Genomic DNA, 21,664 nt, shown 5'->3' on the forward strand with positions numbered 1-21,664 from the left:
AGCAAATCCACAAAACGTATGCCGAGTTCTTGGGAATATAATGAAACTCGTCGTGGACAGGCTCGTTCTACTAGTTCATCTAGGAGTCGTGGTAGAAGTGGCAGAATTAGCTCGTCATCCTCGGTACATAATGCTGCCTCATCAGGTAAATTATATCTGATAAACCTAACTTTTTTTATAACTGTTTTGCAATATAGAGTTGTTTTACACTAATATACATGAATGCAGATGGAAAAACGTATCATGGTTCTGAATTCGTACATTCCGATAAAATAGTTGGCATAATTAAACCATGCGTCGAATCATACTACGACGTTGTAGGTGATGGAAATTGTGGTTTCCGTACGGTAGCAACTTACATTTTTGGTGACGAAGAAGCGTGGCAGACAGTTAGGCATCACATTCGAAATGAAGTAATTGCTAACCGTTGTTTGTATCAAAGAGTGTTTGTTGATACTGTTGATGCAGCTCTTCGTAGAGTAAGTTGGGACGGTGCAGGTTGTACGTCGGATTATTGGATGATCGTTTGGGATGACTTGTGGCCGGTTGCTACCATGTACAATTCTGCTATCATGTTATTTGGCTTCTCAGGTGGGGACACATTAGCGTTGTGTGGTACTATCTTACCATTGTATGCCGCATCGACTGCTACAAGACCATCACGTGAGATTTGTATAGCTCATTTAGGGAATCACTGCCAGCACTACATACGTTTAAATTTATCGCCTAACTTTCCGGTGCCCCCTATAGTACACTGGTGGTTTGTGCACCGAGGCCAAAGCGTTGTAAGATGGGAGCGCTTCTATCAGGATAGGGTGACACAGTAGACCAGATTGGCCCAACTTAGGGGATATTAGTGGTTGATATTCTATAATGTTACAGGTGAATTCTGATGAATTATGTGTGGTTCTGTAATGTTACAGGTGAATTGTGATGAATTTTGTGTGGTTCTGTAATGTTACAGGTGAATATTGATAAATTTTGTGTGGTTCTGTAATGTTACAGGTGAATTGTGATGAATTTTGTGTGGTTCTGTAATGTTCCAACGTCTATATTCCAACGTCTATATTCCAACGTCTATATTCCAACGTCTATATTCTCCATCTATAAAATTAAACAATGTTGCTACTTCAGTTATCCACATTTACTCTTTACATTACGATCAACGAAAACTCTCAAACATAAATGGCTTCATCTGATTTTACCAACGAGTTCCCTAATTTTCCTCCCGAGAAAAGCATATGTTTTGCTTCAAGCTTCCGTCTGCTGGTGAGTTTCCAATATACTCACTACACATGCTGTGGTTCTTATGTTATATGTATTACATGCCTTTTGAATTTGCTCTAGAGGAATGGTTGAACAATTTGAATGAAGGAAATATTCCTAGTCATATTCAAACATTTCTGAAGTGGTTTATGCCTATTGATGACTGGAAAGCTATGTTCGCCAGACTATTGCGTGATAATCAGAGGGGAATCATCCCTAAAAAAAAATTCAACTCCATCATCTTTTTAAGATGGACAGAGTCTGAAATTTCTCATGAGGTTCATCGAACTTATCCTTACTCGATCGTGAAAAATTGGGATCGCTATAAATTAGAGGTTCGAGTACTACAGAGTATCAGCGCTTCAAAGAACGATTACCTGCCAGGACGAGCTTGGCCAAGAAATAGAGGAAATGCTCCATGGAACATTTTTCCTGTGGAATATGAGACGAATATTGCAGAGGAGAAAGAGATATACCTTGCAATACAGTCAGGTGTACCAGCGACATCTTCACCAAACATTCAGGTGTACGAAGAAGATAGTGACTAATGTCTTTTTTTCCGGTTTATGTCGTTGTAATGTCTTTTTTCAGTTTATGTCGTTCTAATGTATTTTTACAGTTTATGCAATTTATGTCGTTCTAATGTATTCTTAAATTTGCAATAATAACAAAACATACCACAAAAAAGTACTAAAATATCAATCCACCAAATTCTGTCAAAATAGTACTAAAATACTACAAAATACAGTCATAACTCACTTGGCCAAATGCCAAGCATCCATAATCTCCTCTAACGACTGCCTATATACAATCGCAGCATCCTCGTCCAGATGACTCATGTGATCCAGCACAGTTTCACCCCAGCCAGATAATCGACTAACCCACTGTAAAAAAGTAAGGAACAAAAAATAAGGTTAATATCATTTCACATTACTAGACCAGTCAAGAAAACCAAAAATAACTTACAATCTCACTGTTCGAGCGAGTATAAACAGCCGGTCCGGGTGCAACAATCTCCGGAAGTAGACGAGGGTGTGAGTGACGGGTGTACCAATGCATGTACTGATCCTCACAATCTGATGGAGTATGTGCTGGAGTGAATACAGACAGTATAAGGACGGACGACTGGGGAAAAGAGTCCCAAATACCCTGCACCATCACAGCTGGCACCTCTACACGATACTTCAAATTGGTCCACGGGCGAACAGCCTTAGAAGGCTGCAATATCGGTCTAGGAATGGTCTGCACATGTCCAAGCTGTCGAAGGCATCGCCCCGGCATGTACGGCTCGATCACATCCCGATACCGTATCCATCCAGAATATAGAGTCCTCGGGGTCTCAGTAATGGCATCAGGGCCATACGGCATCCACATGACCTACAGATGTATAAAATTACATTAACACATACAAGTAATACACAAATTTGTTTTAATTGAATAGTATTTATAATTATAAAGCAAGTATACCTCATCTGCTGTCAACACATCAAGCCGGGCACGAAATGCTCTCAACCGCTCATCGCTCTTCTCCATCGATATAGATGGCCACAACGAAGCCCTAGGAAGATCCGGGTCAACTGTAACTGCCTCTCGATGTGGCCTGAAGCAAGGAAAATACTCGTAAATCCAGGACTGGAGCAATGTCATACAACCCGTCATCTGCCCGCAATCTCCTCTGGTAGCAATACCAAGATGACGGTATAGATATGCTAGTGCAGCTGATCCCCAAGAAAGTCCAACGGCTCCAGCCGCCGAGTCCTGCACCTCTAATAGACAAGAAGGTCGGATGCGGTCACCACTCTTGTCTACGAACAAGGTGGAACCGAGCATCAGCCACGTCCAAGCTATAGCCTGGGTCTCAGAAATCCGATCACCTCCACAGCGCTCCATGACGGAAGCGGCTCGTATACCACCAGAAGCATAATGACGGGCATCTAACTCAACCCGAGTCGCCCCAAACAAATCCATCACGCACTCCTTAAGCTCATCAACAGTCGCATCAGCAGTCACCATGGCACCATCTACGGGGATGCGCAATATCTCCCACACATCATGCATCAAAATGGTCATCTCGCCAAATGGCATGTGAAATGATGACGTGTCTGGCTGCCACCGCTCAACAAATGCTGTGATCAGTGCAGCATCTATGTGACTGTGCATAATACCAGGTAAATGGAACAAGCCAGATGACTCGATACGCGACTGAATCGTCCGGAAAGAACCACTGTACCATAATCTCAGCTTCGTGCAATACCCTGATCTGGTATGACACCTAAGGACGCCCCTGTCCTGACCGGCCCATATAGCACATGCAATATGTCCCAAAAAGCTCGGGATCACAGCACCATCAAATGGACCCCCGGGGACGGGGTCCTTCACAACCCAGTCATCCTCTACACTCCTCGATCGCTTGCTGCTACCTGAAATTACAGCAAACGGTAGACATTAATTTTTTAGTATATTTTTCAATAATCACGATTAACACAAATACAAATAAACACATTTTTTAATTTCTCTTACCAGAAGAAGATGTTGCGGTAGAAGAAAATCGTCCGTCTCGACCCCTCGTCACAACGCCACGATCTATGGGGATAGTATCAGCACTAGGACGATGCATAGAAGCATCCCCGTCCATGTCTATACCAGCCGCCTCATCCCGTCCCTCAGCACGCTCCGCTTGTGCAGCATGTGCCCTCCGGGCGTCCGCCATAAACCGCTGCTGCTCCTCCCGGTCCCGCCGAGCAGATGCAGTAACAGGACGTGAAGACGTGCGTCTAGGGTCAGCTCCCTCCTTATCCTGTAATATTATTTATTTATAAGGTATATTCAATTTAACATAATTTTTTTTTCTATACGTTCGGGTTTGCCTACGCCCGGTCCGTGCAATTTTTTTTAAAAAAAATTCAAAATTTGCCCCTTTTTGGCCTGGGCGGGTGGTTTACACCACCTGCCCTAAGGGCCAAACGGGTGCGGCGCACCAGTCGGCCTTAGGGCCGACCAGTGCGGCGCAAATGTTTGGCCCTTAGGCCAAACGGGTGGCGCATGCGCCCCACCATAAGGTGGAGCGCATGCGTTGTACGCGTTCCACCTTAAGTGGAACCGTACGTCGAGCGATCCACCCTAAGGTGGATCGCATGCGCCGCGCGCTCCGCCTTACGGTGGAGCGCGTGCGCCGTGCGATCCACCCTAAGGTGGATCGCTCGACACTATGCATCTCCACCTACGGTGGAACGCATAGTTCATGCGTTCCACCGTAGGCGGAGATGGATTCCGGCGCCCGCCTAGGCGAAATTCTGGGATTTTAATCCCGAATTTCGGCCCGATTACTCACGATTTTGATAATTTTTTTATGGAAATACTTACCGTAATACCCATGTATCCTTTGCCGATGCCTCCTCTTCGTGCCATCTCGTTTTTGGTCGGTTTTTTTTAGAATGGAAAAGATGTTGAGAGGATTTGGAATTTCAAAACTTATGTTTGAAATAATGAGAAGGGCAAAAAGGTCAATACAGGGCGGTGAACCGGAATTTTAGTGCGGTATATAGTCGCCCACATGTATAATAGATGTGAAATAGCCAATAAAAACTTGAATATATATATAACGGTTAATGTTATTTAGTTTGCAAACTACAATATTCAAGATATTTGACCTAGCAATGTACGGTTGACACCGTAAGAAAACATTTGAACTAGCCACTTAAACTAATAGATAAAATTTATCAAAAAAAACTAATTGATAAAATCTAAGAATAATTTTTATATATTACCTCTGATATATTATCATATGTAAATATCTAAATGTGTATAATATGGATTTATTCTATTTGTTAAAACTTTATTAACAAATAAGGCTTAGACAATGGCGCTCTAAGGCTATGGGGCCTTCCCGACTTACTCCACTGCTGCTCCATTCTCACACTTAAAAAAAACAAAAAATCAATAATTCTAATGATTAGTCTTTTAGATCAATCATGTATTGCAATGAATAGAGCACGATGGTATGATTTTAATTTACCTTGTTAATGTAGGATAAATAAAGGACCAATTGAATCATTATTATGGGGCTCAAACCAAAGGCCCATATCGTGAAGAGCTGAAGGAAAGAATTAACATGCTTAATTGGAAAGCTCCAGCAAGAAGGCACCTAATTGTACATGTGGATTAACGGGAGCTTCAGATTTCAACACCACGCTCCTAATCCCTAGATCATGACAAAAATTACGGAGTGACATAAAGGGATTAGGGTCTGTAGCCAACCAACAGTTATAATTTATTATATATATAATTTATAATTTTTTTTATTAAAGGCTGGTTATCGAGGAGGAGCCGAAGACGGACATCCCAGCTATGCTGGCACCCCCGACCTCAACCCCATGACCCCCGAACCAATATTATTAAAAGAAAAAATAAAAAATCCGAATACAAAAGAATGAAAGAGAAGAGAAAAAATACAGAACATGATCAAGAGAACCGGTAAGAGCACCATCCTCCCCTATTGTGAAGAAAAGCCGATTCACAAAAGCCCGGAATATCATCCCACCACGTAAAACTAGAAGCCGTCCGTCCAAAGTTTGCAAGCGAGTCAGCAACTTGATTGCCTTCGCGGAAAATATGAGAAATAACACAGTTCATAGCTTCAACCTGTGTCAAACAATTTAACCAATTCTGTCTAATTACCCAAGGAACCGATGTGGATTTGGTTTTCAGCATCTGCACTACATACATAGAGTCACTTTCAATCCAAATCTTCCGCCAACCTTTGTTGTAAGCCAAATCAATAGCATGAACAGCCGCAGACAACTCAGCAAGGAAGGCAAACGAACTGGTGATTGGAAAAGCAAATGCACCCAGACACAAACCAGTACTTGAGCGAAAAATTCCACCGCACCCGGCCGGTCCAGAGGAACCCAAAAACAGAGGCATCAGTGTTAATCTTCGTCCAATCCCTCGGAGGAAGCTGCCAAACAACCGGGATGATTCGCGGCCCTTTAGCAAGCCTTTTAGGAATCCCGAGCTCTCTTAAAACTTGTGTTTCCACTAACGAATTCCATGTAGTACCCCGACCCGTGTGAGAAGATTCTCTCAAGGCTCTCCAAATGCGTCTTAAAACCATTACTGTTTCCGGTTTTTCATCCTAAAAAATGCATCTATTCCGAGTAATCCACAATGCCCAAATAGAATTTCCAATTGCAACTGCCCATAATTCAGAAATTTGAGAGCTAAAGCGCTGAACTATGGCATCACTTATTAGAGCTTTAAGTGTCGAGCTTGTGTTGATCCGGCGTCCAAACAATGAGCTAATACCTTGCCATATGATTCTAGCAAACGGACAAGTGACGAAAAGATGATCAATTGATTCCACATCAGACAACCATAAGCTGCAGCGCGAGACAATAAAACATCCACGTAATCTCAGCTTATCGTGAGTAGGCAAATAGCCGAGATAGGCACGCCATGCGACCAACGAATGTGCAGGAGGAACGCATGGATGTCGAAGGAAACGACACCATTGTTGCTGATCAACCGGATCCCTAAGCCAAGCATACAACAATTTAACAGTAAGAACCCCACCTATAGCAGGCTTCCACACGCATTTATCCTCCGCGTCCTTTCCACGCTTAATGCGTCGAACCCTACCCTCAACATCTGAAGGAAGCACAGGCAGGTTATTCCAACTATCTCCATCCAGATAATTTTCAACCGAATCCGAACAAGAACGTTGTTGTCGAGCAGTTAACCCAACCTGAGCAGCCAGTGAGGGACACATCCATCCCCCGTTCCAAAAGTTTAAGGTCGAGTTCTGACCGATCCACCAAAGACAATGTTGCGAAATTTCCAAATAAATGCCCTTAACCGAAGCCCAAACAGACGAGTTCAAAACCAAATGACGCGGCTGTCCCGCTTTGTTTAAGAAACAGGTTCTCAGCAAGTTAAAACAGAGCGAGTTGTCCTGAATTAAGCCCCAAACCATCTTCCCAGTCAGAGCCTTGTTTAAAAGAAACAAATCCTTTATGCCAAGCCCTCCATCTTTGAGATTTTGACAACATACTTTCTAAGGAACCGTTACCAGCTTCCTACAGTGAATTGAACCGGACCATACAAAATTCCGTATAATTTCAGTCATACGGCAGAGCAACGTAGCAGGCCACTTGTAAATAATAAAAGAATGAATAAAGCTCCCAGTGATAACAGAATTTACCAAGGCAACTCTACCAGCCATTGACAAACAATTGCCTTTCCATTTAGTAAAATGGGCAAGGACCCTGTCCATCAAACAATTTAAATGTGAAGTTTTTGGCCGGCCAAAAAATAACGGGACACCAAGATAATGAAAAGGAATCTCCCCTCGACGAATTCCAATTATACTGGCCAGATGATTCCCACATCCAGCAGTGACAAAAGAACCCAGGAAAAGCTCCGACTTATTCCAGTTAACACATTGACCCGAAATAGAGCCATACATCTCAAAGACTTCCTTGATAACAACAAGATTATTCATAGAAGCCCTGCAAAATAAAAGAATATCATCCGCATATAATAAGTGAGTGGGAAAAACCCCTAATGAGGTATAACGCATCGGATCCAGACATCCAGTGCTACTCAGAAGTAGAAGCCAACGACTAAGAAAGTCCTCGGCAATTCCAAATAGAATAGGAGATAATGGATCACCCTGTCTAACCCCTCTAGAGCATTTGAAATAGCCACTGATGACACCATTATTGAGAATTGATATTCGAGCAGCCGATAAAATGTTTAAAATCCAATCCCTGAATTGTAAAGAAAAACCAAACGCATCCATTACAGCCAATAAAAAATTCCAGTTTATCGTATCAAATGCTTTCTTGATATCCACCTTTAAAGCCAAATTTCTGCCAAAGCATCTTTTCCGAAGCATATTAGTGCCCTCCGAAGCCAGGGACATGCATTGATGAATACTCCTTCTAGGAATGAAACCAAACTGATTCTGTGATGCAATGCGGGAAGCAACCAAAGCCAACCTGTCTGCCAGAATTTTTGCAATAATTTTATAGCTGAAGTTGCTCATAGCAATGGGCCTAAAATGATTCAAAGAAAGTGCCCCCTCAATTTTCGGAATAAAGACCATAATGCTTGAACTCAAACCAGGATGAAGCAAACCACTCGTAAAAAAACTTTTGACCATAGCAAAGACGTCCAATCCAACAATATCCCAAAAAGACTGAAAGAAAACCCCAGTAAACCCGTCAGGTCTAGGCGAACTGCCTTTATCCATTGAAAAAACAGCCAAGCGAGAACCTCATTAATATTCGGACATTTAATTAGCGATTCATTATCCGAGTCAGAGACCATACGCGGAACAACATCATAAACTAAATCATAATTATGTGGCAGAGTGTCCTCATTTTTAAACAAATTTGAGTAAAAATCAGCAATATGCGTACTAATTATTTGTGGATCAGAGACCATTTCATCCCCAATTTGCAGGACCGATATCCCAGAGGCCGCAGCGCGAGTGGAAGCCATACGATGAAAAAAGCTAGTGTTCCGATCTCCCTCTTTTAGCCATTTAACCCTGATTTTGTCACGCATGAAAGCCTCTTTTTGGCGCAGAACATTATCAAGATGGGCATGTGCATTAAGCTCAGCATGATGAAGATTAGAAGAGTGTCCATTTTCAGAAATATCCGCCTGAATCAGAGCCAGCTGAGATTCAGCAGCAGTAATATTGGCATCAATATCCCTAAAAATTTCTTTATTCCAGCAGCGCAGGACAGGGCGAAGCCTCCTTAGTTTATCACACAAAGCTTGCATTGGAGGCAATCTAGGATGAGTCCCATTCCAAAAATTGGCAATAACCTCCCTAATACTCGGGTGCATACTCCACATAGATTGAAATCTAAAACGAGAAGCAATCCGATTACCCTTTGAACAGCTGAACAACAAAGGACAATGATCAGAATGATGACGCGACAAAGCATTGCAGCTAACTGAATCCCGAAAATCTGTGAACAAAGTAGATAGCAAAACACGATCCAGACGACTTTCAACTCTCGCAGAACCAGCTCTGCCATTGGACCATGTAAAAAACGCCCCCTGTGTAGAAAGATCAACAAAAATCCCTGAGTCAATAAACTCACGAAACTCTCTACACGGTCGCGAAGCAGGAGGCCGACTAGATTTCTCATGAGAGCCAAGGACCGCGTTAAAATCACCAATGAGAATCCAATTCCCTTTTAATCTACTTTGATGAACCAAAATATCCTCAAACATATTAACACGACGATTTGCCCAAACACTTCCATAAACAAAACAAACAAAAGTATTCAAAGTCGGCAAACTCAGGATAACATATTGATCATGCCGAACATGGATACTAGAAGCAAAAGAGGAATTACTCCTAGCAAAAACCCAAAGAGTAGGAAGCTCCCTATTATTCATGGCCACCAAAGAAAAACCAAGTTTTCGCCAAAAGGCATCACTCACTGAGTTGAACTCCACCATAGGCTCAGCCAGACAGAAAAAATCCGGTTTATGAAGCAAACACAAACTATATAAGTAACCCTGGGTATCCCTATTTTGGATACCCCTACAATTCCAAAAAAGAACAATCATTTAAAACGAACCGGAGGTTTACTGGCTCGCTTATCGCGAGATGGCAAATTCTCCGTTGTTGTCATTATTCTTTCCCTGCGCCTTCCTTTCTTAGCGTTGACAATGTTCCAGCTATTTTCCTCCTCCTCTGCCATATCAGCCCATGATTTAGTGTGCGAAGATGATTCAGACGTTGAATCGACACCCTTACAAACAGGAAGAATATTATCCATCCCAGGAGATGCTGGCCGATCAGCATCATCGCAAATAATCTCATCTTCCATTCTGATCTGCGGACTGCCAGGCAAAGCCGAATCAACCTCCTCCACCAGGGTTCGAGCAGCAGCAGAAGGCCCAAGCTCTGAAATAATCCGGGAAGTGACCTGCTGAACCGGAACCACATTCTGCACATGGTTTGGCTTTTTCCCCAGTGTCCTATTCTGTGAAACCATGACACGCTTCCTTTCACTGATCACAGCCTCTGAAGCTTTTTCTTGCTCCTTCCGAACTCCAATTGGTTTTATATTTTTCCTACAATCATATGCCATGTGACCAATATTTGAACATACTTTACAAAAGCTCGGGAGCCGTTCATACACAACATCAATCCATATTTGCTTACTCATAGGGGTCAAAAAAACCCCTATCTTTGGGTACGGTTTTAGGACGGTTTTTAGCGTTATTTAGTTAATAAGCGAGCAATTCTCGCATTTAAATGCTTTTGTGTGAGTTAGTTAGAAATTGGAAATGTTTTATTTACTTTTCGTTGTTTAGGCTCGTTTTATGATCAATTTAGGCAAATACGACCGAAATGGCATGCATATTATAATTCCGTTATCTTTTGAAGCTAATTGATCCGTCAAAAGTCGCACCAAACGAAGCGTTTGCTCAAAATAAGCGATTGGCGGGTCAATTTAGCCTTTGGACTAATGCTATCTGGAGTTTTTGTGCATGCGCAGGGATAAGTTCGGGCGAAAAACACACTTTTGGCATTCGGCGACCGCGCAGAGGCGTGCCGGGCAAGACTGCTCGACGAACTGGCCTATTTAGGCCAGCTCGGGCGAGCAGTGCCTGCTCGGCGAGCAGACCTGCGGGAATTGGTCAAAAAGACCAATTCTGCCCCCACGACTCCACGACCGGCCCCACGACTTCCTACCTGCATAAGGACACGAAATAGGTCAAGAAAAGGGCCCGAGCCGCGCCTATAAATAGGATTTTTCCAATGTAAATTAGATATCTTTTATCTTTGTAATTTTCTTAGCTTTTCACCTTGAGAAATCCTCTCCACCTCCTCCATATCCTTCAAACCTCCATTGAAAACACCTCCGAAGCTTCGCTCACCGAGGATTGCTCAAGCTCCATCCTTAAGTCCTAGGAAGACGCCTGCATTGGTAGACAGGTTCCCTGAAAGGGATTTTTCTTCTTTTATATTCTGTCTAGCCTCTGATCCATGTTATGAATCCTAGGCTCATTGTATCTTCGTGACAATACTTTCATCTTTGATATATATTATAGTTTTGTTTATTCAATTGGTTTATTGCTTTAATCTTTGTCTTACGCTTTGTCTGATTGGTTTAACTCATTCGATAATCCCAAAATTAAGTTGGCACATATTACGAGCTGAATCTGACCTAGTCAGTACCTATAGGATTGGCGACCCTATAGAAGATTAAGCCCAAATTGCTGAGCCTTAGAGCTAGTTTCGGCCTTACAAGGGAATCACGAACTAGGGACCTCAGGAGGATAGGTAGGGTTAATCGCCTCAGACACAAGTGACTTAGATTAGGTTTTAATTCAATTGCTTCAACAATCTATTTTCATTATCATCATATCCCTTCATGTTCCTTCGGATAATTGCATTGGTAAAAGATCACCTAGGAGTAGTTTAACTTAATTAGGGGTAGAGTAACTTAATTAGGCGTAGAATAACTTAGTTAGAATTAGATAACTTAGCTAGGGATAGTATAATTCAACCTAGGAGTAGACTAACTTAAGCAAAACCAAACTCAAAACCCCCAAAGCCTAGATAACACCTGAGACCAAGTAATTCGATACTTGCAGAAATAAATCCTGTGGACGATACCTGGACTTTTCCAGAATTTTATTACTTGATAATGACGGGGTACACTTATCCCTAAGATCGGCCTCAACCGCGTGAGGCCGCGTCAAGTTTTTGGTGCCGTTGCCGGGGATTTATTTCTTCTGCAATATCGAACCAAATGTCGATTTGTTAGTTTAGACATTCGTTGTGAATATCCTTGTTTATATCATTTATACTTGTTTATATATATACTTGTTTATACATACACTTGTTTATACTTGTTCATATTTATACCTGTTTATACATATACTTGTTTATATATACACTTGTTTATATACGATTCTTTTTGTGAATATCCTTGTTTATATCGTTTGTGAATATTCTTTGTCTATACTTATACTTGTTCATATTCATACTTATATATGCAAATACTTGTTTATTCGTTTATACCTCAGTATATATGACATTTCTATACTTGTTTATATCTACCGTGTTTTCTCATGAAACGTGTAGTTGTTCATACCTATTCTTATTTATACTTGTTTATACAAACGTATATTTATACTTGTCAAATTCATCTATACTTGTCTGTTTGTGCTTGTTTATACCTTTTATACTTGTTCATTCTTATATTTATATTTGTTCATATTCTGATTCATACTTATACATACTTGTTTATCTCTACTAGTTTGTACCATATACACCAATCTATATCTGTCAATAAATAAGAATACTTGTATAAAACTGTGCGACCTTGTATGATGTGTATAATTTTCTTTCATAGGAAAAATTTCTGCTTTCATTTATTTCTTGTATTTATTTCTTCTCAGCATATGCCTACAAGATCAGCGAGAATACCGTGTGTCCCTCTTAACCCTGAACTTGAACGTACTCTTCGCGGGAGCAAACAGATTGGAAAACTGAAGCAAGACGAGATCATCGAGCCTATCAAAATGACTGACAATGAACGGAACAATGAACGGAACGCTGAGAACACCGGGCCAGAAACTGACACTCGTCTGATGAGTGAGATCCTGGCACCACACCGACACCAGCATCTGTCCGGCATTGCCGCTCCGAATATTCCGGCCAACACATACGAAATCAAGTCGGGTATAATTCACTTGATTCAACAGACCGGATTGTTTGGAGGGGAGGCACATGAGAGCCCGAATGATCATCTGGATCGCTTCCTAATGTGCGCAGACACTACGAGAACAAATGGGGTTCCTCAAGATGCTGCTAGGCTGAAGTTGTTCCCATTTTCTCTAACTGGGCAAACTTTGGAATGGCTAAGAACACTGGAGCCCGGATCAATCACGACTTGGGCAGGATTGGAGAAGGAATTCTTGTCCTACTACTTTCCTCCCTCGAAGACAGCGATGCTCAAGGGTGAGATCACCTCATTCCACCAACCTGAGCACGAAGCGCTCCATACATCTTGGACCAGATTCAGAAAAATGTTGCGCATGTGCCCTCATCATGACATACCTAAGCATCAATTGGTGAGCGTCTTCTATCACGGATTGACACCCACTAACAGGGCTATTGTAGACTCCGCAGCGGGTGGAGATTTGTTCAGAAAGACAGCAACAGAGGCGTATGACATGATTAATAAGCTGGCTAGGAAGAGTGTGAAGTGGCAAGAACAGAAACTCGCTGGCCCCATAAGACAGCGGGTGTTTGCTGTGGAAGAACAAGAACAAAATCCGAGTGTTGCGGATATAAGTAGGAAGATAGATGTCATGTTGGCTAGATTCAGCCAACCTCCCACCTGTGTGCACTGTGGCGGCGACCACCATGGAAAGGATTGTCAGGCAGGTAGCCCTTTCACTGGAGACGGGGTGAAGATGGTCAATTATGTTGGGGGGCAACCGAGATACAACCAGAACTATAACAACTACAGCCCCAACAACCACAACTCCTACAACAACAATAACTATAGGAGGCCTCAGCACCCGAACCTATCTTACGGGAATTCAAATCAAAATGTGCTTCGACCTCCCAGCGGTTTTGTTCAAGAACATAAAGATCAGGGGCTTGGCATGCCCCCATATCAACAGCAGAATCAAGGACCAATGCAACCTCCTAAGGAATCTGACGAGGTGGTTACTCTCTTAAAGGAGATCTCGGCTAGGCTTGCCAACAATGAAGCTTTCTGCAAGGATCTGAGCAATCAGGTAGCCCAGATCAATAGGGACAGGCAGGAAAGGCCACAGGGTTCTCTCCCAAGCACAACGGAGAAGAATCCAAAGATCCTGAGAAAGGATTGAGTAAGGGGGAGAAATCGAGTTCTCCTCGGTTTAAATTCAAAGCTTGAACAATTATTTCTACAATTTTCTTTTTTCTTTGTTTTGGTTAAATTTGGTTGTTAGTTTTTAATTCGTATTTGCACCCCATACTCTCTCTTTAAAAAAAAAAAAAAACATATTTTTTTCACGCCCTGCTCGCCCAGCCGGTCGGCCGAGCCAGCTCGACCGACACGGGGCCGTTCGGGATTTCTAAAAATCCCGAATTAAAAAAAATAAAATAAGGTTAGGGGATGACTCATCATCCCCTTCCTTACCTCCTTCTTCTTTCTTTCTTTTATTCTTTTCTTTCTTTCCTTCTCTCTTTTTCTTTTTCCCAAACCTAAACCCCAAATCCTCCATACTAACCCGAATTCAACAACTAAGGTATGCATTCTTACCTATTTTTTATTTCTAACATGTTTATAGGTTTAGATTTTAGTTTAGGGTGTTAATTTTTGAGATTTGGGATAAACCTGAGTTTTGGGTTTTTTTATCTTTTTTCTCAAATAACCTTTTATTTGCTTTTAATTCTTGATATTCTTGCAATATATAGTTTCATTATGATCAATATGTGGTTTGGGTATGATTTTTGTTCTTAATTTATGAATGTTTGGAGAAATTGCTCAATTTGGGTAAAATCTCCATTTTAGCTCAAATTCCAACTATTCAGTTTATAGTTGAAAACTTGCCAATGGAATTCTACATCACATTCTTAACACATTTTGGTCACTGGGCATCGTTGATTTTGCACGAATTTGGAATTACGGGTAAATTACTTAGGGACTGAAAGCTCATGGTTTTGGTCCCTAAGTTTCTAAGCTATGGTTTATGCCTAATTGTTGGTTGTTTGGGGGTTTATGTTTATATTTGTGAAGAAATTCTAACTAGTCTGTTTGGTCTATCTCTCAGGTACTATGGGAAGGAAAGGCAAGGCCACGATCACGGTTGACAATGAAGCCGACTCTGACATCGAATTCAGTGACGCCCTACAAGCTAAGTATAACCCACTTTTTGGACTGGTCGGTGAGCGAGAGGGGCTGTTGTATCATTGGTTTTCTAGGCAAGAACTTGCCACTCTGATCATTGTTGACCAAAAATATCTAGCATCTATAGGTCTGCAAAAGGATTTCAATAAAATCCTAAAATTCCACGGTTGGCATAGACTGGCCACAAAAAGGACCCTAGTGTATTACAACTTCACTGTAGAATTTCTGACCACCTTGAAAAAGGAGCTGCCTGCGGGGTGTGGTAAGCATTCTTTCAGACTGAACGGTAGACCATATCGTCTCAGTGACACTACGTTAGCAGCTTTGATGGGAGTCTATAACCATCCAGAGGCAGTCTCGGGTTTTGAGGAACCCATGACAAAAGATAAAGCTTGGGAACAATTAACAGGCTTATCAGAATTTGACTCCCGCACTGCTAGCCCAGTCCACCTTTTAGACCCATTGTTAAACCTTGTACACAAGTTTGTGGCTCACAACTTGTTAGGCAAAAATGAGAGCAATAAGATCTCAAAGACAGAATTGCTCATACTGTGGTGTGTGGCCAACCATAAACCCGTTAATAATATCAAAGTCATCTTTGAAGGCTTTTCAAGCCAAACAAGTAAAAAACGCGGGTCCGTTGGCCTTGGACATTTGGTTACCAACTTCCTTGATAGCCAATTCAAAGATTTGGACATTCAGGAAGCTGGTTTCTACCCAACTTTGCTTAACTCCACATTTCTGGGGAGATCTACTTTCCATTCAGTTTTAAACAGGAACTCATCAGGAGGAGCAAGCTCTAGCAGAAGGGTGCAGAAAAGAGCACGAAACCCACCACAACAGGGAGAAGAAGAACAGGGAGAATCTGAGGAAGAAGGAACTGCCGCAGCAGGAGACCAAATGGAAAACCAAGCGCCGGGGACGGAGGCCCAGTTTCAAGTCATCAACACCATGATGGCAGAAATGAGAGATCTTAACCTACGGACCTTTAACACTGTTCAACAGATGGACCAACGGTTCACTAACTTTGAGCAGAATATGGACCGAAGGCTTTCGGGTCTTGAATACGTAGCGGCAGACTACTGCGAACGCTACACGACTCCACGACTGGTCCCACGACTTCCCACCTGCATAAGGACATGAAATAGGTTAAAAAGAAGGCCCAAGCTACAACTATAAATAGAACTTTTTCATTGTAAATTAGATATCTTTTATCTTTGTAATTTTCTTAGCTTTCACCTTGAGAAATCCTCTCCACCTCCTCCATATCCTTCAAACCTCCATTGAAGACACCTCCGAAGCTCCGCTCACCGAGGATTGCTCAAGCTCCATCCTTAAGTCCTAGGAAGACGCCTGCATTGGTAGACAGGTTCCCTGAAAGGGATTTTTCTTCTTTTATATTCTGTCTAGCCTCTGATCCATGTTATGAATCCTAGGCTCATTGTATCTTCGTGACAATACTTTCATCTTTGATATATATTATAGTTTTATTTATTCAATTGGTTTATTGCTTTAATCTTTGTCTTACGTTTTGTCTGATTGGTTTAACTTATTCGATAATCCCAAAATTAAGTTGGCACATATTGCGAGCTGAATCTGACCTAGTCAGTGCCTATAGGATTGACGACCCTATAGAAGATTAAGCCCAAATTGCTGAGCCTTAGAGCTAGTTTCGGCCTTACAAGGGAATCACGAACTAGGGACCTCAGGAGGATAGGTAGGGTTAATCGCCTCGGACACAAATGACTTAGATTAGGTTTTAATTCAATTGCTTCAACAATCTATTTTCATTATCATCGTATCCCTTCATGTTCCTTCGGATAATTGCATTGGTAAAAGATCACCTAGGAGTAGTTTAACTTAATTAGGGGTAGAGTAACTTAATTAGGCGTAGAATAACTTAGTTAGAATTAGATAACTTAGCTAGGGATAGTATAATTCAACCTAGGAGTAGACTAACTTAAGCAAAACCAAACTCAAAACCCCCAAAGCCTAGATAACACCTGAGACCAAGTAATTCGATACTTGCAGAAATAAATCCTGTGGACGATACCTGGACTTTTCTAGAATTTTATTACTTGATAACGACGGGGTACACTTATCCCTAAGATCGGCCTCAACCGCGTGAGGCCGCGTCACTTACCCTCTCGTTCAATACCCAGTTTAACAGGTAGATCATTAATCAAATCAACATCAACTAACATCCTGGCATAATGCCCAAAGTCACCTTCAAGAGTGGTATTATCAAATCTGATAAGCCCGCCTATGCCCTTAGCAATATCTGACAGAATTTGGGGATCCCAGTATTCCCACGGAAGAGAGTATAATCTAACCCAAACCTGGGCATTCGTTGATTTCACAGCATAAGGGTCAAAGTCTGAAATCCATGGTTGCAAGCGAAAGGTTCCCGGCTTAATATTAATAATTCCCCGCGCGAGAAGCTGATTTTTAATCTCCTGAGAATCCAAAACAACATGGAAAAATCCTCTCCCAATAGAAATTAGGCGCCAAGGTTTCTTCAAACCCCAAAGTTTTGTTAACGCTTCCTTCAAAGTAGGGACCTTCCATGGGGCGTGCCCCTTGTTGAGAATTAACCTACCAATAAGAGAAGACGAACACACAACAGCCTGTCTATCATAAGCAGACTGATTAATTCTTACCGATCTAAGACCTCCAATATCTGAAATCACAGCAGATGAGATGGGTGTCGAATCCAAATTCCCAGCAAGAACCTTTGCAAATGATCTTCCTAAAACCCCAGAATTTGATTTATCCGACTTCAATCCCGATTGCAGCGGCGGAGTTTTCAATCCCGATTGCGACGGCGGCGGAACTCCGTACAATTGTGGAACAGTGGCCCTAGGATTGAATAGAACTCCTATACTAAGATAATTATCCAAGTAATCCATGGAAGAACCAGTGAAATAGAAGCAAAAGGCAAAGGAAAAACAGCAGATCATAATCGCCCTCACTTAAATCTCCCGCTCAATCAAACCCGCAACCAAACCAGCAAGAGAGAAACCGCAAGACTGGTGCGAGAAACGTAGGAGAGGAGAGAACGATCCACAAATTGCTAAGAGGAATTAATTAAGTGGCGGATGTGAGAATTTGATGAAGCAGGAGGGTGATCTTCAATTTTGATCCACCAATCAAATTCGTGAAAAGTGGGATTAATTGAACCCTCCATTTTCTTATCATTCACAATAATTAATTAAATAATTTTAAGTCAAATCATGTTATATCTTATACAAATGCCATTGGAGATTCAAGCCATCAATTAGAGTCCCTCACTGGATCTGTGATCGCCTTCTTCAACTGCCTGTCACCAGAAATATTCCTGAACCTTTCCTCGCCGGACAACTCGAACAGCAAGGCAGACCAGACAACAATGCGAGATGGCGGCAGCCACGCTGACAGACTGCGAAGGAACGAACCGACAACGTAGTGACGTGGACGGCAGGCGGACAGCGGAGGTAAACGATGAAGGCGGAACGGAAGATGTCTCCGGCAGCCTTGGAGGAGGAGCTGTCCAGATCTCGTTCGACCTAATTTCGTGTCACACCCGACCCTAAATGGCATCGGATACGATGGAAAGACAAGATGACGAACGTCTACCTATCTACAAGACAACCCTATCTTCTACGGAATCGACCGATCACTTTTTTTAAGCGTAAAAGCTTATTAACGCATCACTATTAATTCAACCGGATTATCTTTTAACCTATTATATTCTTCACCCAATTTTCCTAATTAAAATGTTTATTAAAACTATTTAAAATTTATTTTTTATTTGGCTTGGACTCGATAATTTTATCAAACTTCCTACGTATCCCGGTTCATCCTTTAATATTTAAATCGGGAATCAAAGCCACGTAGTTCTACCCATCTAAATAATTTATTTTTCTAACTAAACTATTATTACGACAACTCAAAAAAAAAAATTCTAGCAATAATATGGTTAACAAACCAAAAATGATAATTCAAACTTTATAGAAGTTAATCTACTTATAAACTAAATACCAGTTGATAATTACTTGCTAGATTCTTTTTACTCCATACCTGTTACCATACACCCATAAGCATAAGAAGAATTCAATTTACATCATCTTTGTTCTTGTTTCTATTAGTTAAATAAATTCTCTTATAAGATCATTCATTATTCTCATTCTATTCCACTTGTGTTAAAGAATTCAATGAGAATTGGTCCGAGTGGTAAGGCGTTGAATCTCTGCTTGACAGGTTTGAGGTTCGATTCCCCACTCCGTCAAAATTTAGTCCTCATTGGTAGGTGATCTGTAAATTCCACTATAAACCCTCATCGAGGTCTATGGTTTGCCCTGACCTAGGGAGTGGGTAGACCTACCCTTACCTAAACTTTTGTTCACCAAAAAAAAAAAAGAATTCAATTATATCCATGTTCCATTTCATGAAGAAAATTCATATCTGACATATACCGAATAAGCTTTCGTCTTTTTTCGGATTTGTGTAGAATAAATTTATATAGTATGGTTGCCTTAGGTCGTATACATTTGATTTTATTTTATTCTTTATTTAGTTATGAATTTCATAACATTAAGCAGACAAACCAACTCCAAGTTTAACACAACTCCTTTTATTACACAAAACCCAACTCAAAGCCTAAAACGACTCTTTTACCAAAGAATCTCATTTAACGTCTAACGCGACTCTCTTTATCAATCGAATCAACTTGAGTCTAACATGACTCTGTTTACTGAACCATTCAACTCAAAAGCAACTCAAAACCAAACAACTCACGTTAGTGAACACAACAAAAATGTACTTAAAGACCAACTCCAAAACCTAAATCTACAATCACTTCCAGCAATGAAACAATGGTCCCTTGTCATGATATTTAATCTCGGAAGCCACGAGGAACAATTTCTCCCCACCCATGACGAAAGATTTAGATTAATTACATATCTACAACTGAATTCAGACTCATTATTTCTCAATACCGAATGAGTTTTCTCAAGCATTAGTTAAAAGGTTAGTACTTCAATATTGTATCAGATTAGTCCTTGATATATGTTTGATTCTTATCCTTACAAAGTTAATTTATCAACATGGTAATACCATATAACTGCTAAGAAAATTGACTTTCCAAGTGAATTTTTCTAACCTTTGCAAATCTGACCTTACTATAATCAAAATGTTTAAGCTGTACACAGGTAATAGACAGGTTAAACTAAAGCTACAAGTGAGGGTCTAAAATGACCCTTAAGAAAAACATAATGATCTCAGACAAACAACAACAGCCAGGAATAAGTAGAATGCAGGATTTCCTTTACGGAATCAAAGGGAAAATGCAAAGAGAACAACAACGAATACACAAACCAAAGCTAGAGCCAACAAATATCAGTCTCACCTCATGAACAAGCAACATCTAACAACACAGCTAAACACCCATTTCAAATCAAAAGACTCAAAATAACCTTTCTGCCTCTAGGAGTTCTTAGAACACGCAGGAATCCGAAATAAGAAGAAGAATCAAAGTCAGAGAGGGGAATAGGGAGAGCAAAGGGTCACAAACCTCAAACTTACCTTTGCATGTGAGTTATAGACCGACCGAAACTCCTAAAAAACTCAACTTCTACATCAGAGACGGAAACTGCCGCTGCTATCATCCGAACTGGTCCAATGAGGCCTCCTAAAGGTCTGAACTGAGCGAGAACCATAGAAGACGGTTAGGAAAGCCCCATCGAGAGTATTCGAGAGTGAAATTTTGAGAGAAAAGGAGGTCGGTATCCATGGAGTTGAGAGAGAAAGTCGACCGCCCTCCTCCTTCCCCAAATCACGAAGAACTGGTTATGTTAGACAGCTAGATTTAGAAAAAATTTAATTTAAATCCTCCAAACTACTAAAATTTTCAGTTAAGTCCCTTAGTGTTATAATTCCCTCTTTAATTTATGCTAACCTTTCAATTAAATCCCAATTCTTCTAATTCATATAATTAGACCTTATTTATCACATTTCTATCCATATTTGTTGTTTTCTTGATTCGATAAAAGAAAATTCGGTGTCTATAATGAATCTCAATTCTTGTAAAAATATAAAAAAATTACTCGAAAATGTTATCTCGGATCTAATTGAATTAAATGAGTTGTAGAAATATTATTCTCAAAAGTAAATTCAAATTAATCTGCAAAATTTTCTTTGATTTTAATCATATAATTAAAATACTCTCAATTGAAATCAACTTTCATCACAAATAATAAATTAGGTACGGACGTGACATTTCACTCGTCCAGATCCAGAAGATATATATAATTTATAATTACTTATTACAATTTAATTATTTATATAGAATTATTATTATTTGTATATTATTTATAGGAAAAAGTACAAAAATAAACCTTGTGGTTACATCTATTTTCGATCGCACCCCTGTGGTTTAAAAATTTACAAAATGGTACATTGAGGTTCATTCCGTTAGCAAATGCATACTAAATTGACTAACGGTGTTAAAAGTCAAAGGAAAAAGAGTTAAT

At 40.8% G+C, this 21,664-nt stretch overlaps 1 protein-coding gene across 3 annotated transcripts; it reads right to left on the reverse strand.

Annotated features, from left to right (window-relative positions):
• Positions 1-66: 66 nt before the first annotated feature.
• Positions 67-20,975, reverse strand: LOC136218130 (protein MAINTENANCE OF MERISTEMS-like). Of its 3 annotated transcripts, none has more exons than XM_066004887.1 (7): positions 20,718-20,975; positions 5,282-5,467; positions 4,630-5,184; positions 3,787-4,063; positions 2,734-3,686; positions 2,219-2,643; positions 67-209 (listed from the first exon to the last, which is right to left on the reverse strand). In XM_066004887.1, the coding sequence occupies exons 3-7, from the start codon at positions 4,672-4,674 to the stop codon at positions 176-178; spliced, it is 1,734 nt and encodes a 577-aa protein (XP_065860959.1). In that variant the 5' UTR covers positions 4,675-5,184; positions 5,282-5,467; positions 20,718-20,975; the 3' UTR covers positions 67-175. The 3 variants fall into 3 exon arrangements, with proteins under 3 accessions (XP_065860959.1, XP_065860957.1, XP_065860958.1); XM_066004885.1 differs by lacking the exon at positions 67-209 and adding an exon at positions 1,913-2,150 and having other exon boundaries at positions 2,233-2,643; XM_066004886.1 differs by lacking the exon at positions 67-209 and adding an exon at positions 1,913-2,150 and having other exon boundaries at positions 2,233-2,643; positions 4,630-5,467.
• Positions 20,976-21,664: the final 689 nt, after the last annotated feature.

This window comes from Euphorbia lathyris, chromosome 2, assembly GCF_963576675.1.
Source record: "Euphorbia lathyris chromosome 2, ddEupLath1.1, whole genome shotgun sequence".
NCBI lineage: Eukaryota > Viridiplantae > Streptophyta > Magnoliopsida > Malpighiales > Euphorbiaceae > Euphorbia > Euphorbia lathyris.

Excerpts from the sequence above, each read along its gene's own strand:
- LOC136218130 (XM_066004885.1), bottom strand. The coding sequence starts at position 4,674 with ATGGCACGAAGAGGAGGCATCGGCAAAGGATACATGGGTATTACG. Across the intron at positions 2,644-2,733 it reads ATGTGTTGACAGCAGATGAG|GTCATGTGGATGCCGTATGG; the intron begins GTATACTTGCTT and ends ATACATCTGTAG. Across the intron at positions 2,151-2,232 it reads CTCGCTCGAACAGTGAGATT|TGGGTTAGTCGATTATCTGG; the intron begins GTAAGTTATTTT and ends ACTTTTTTACAG.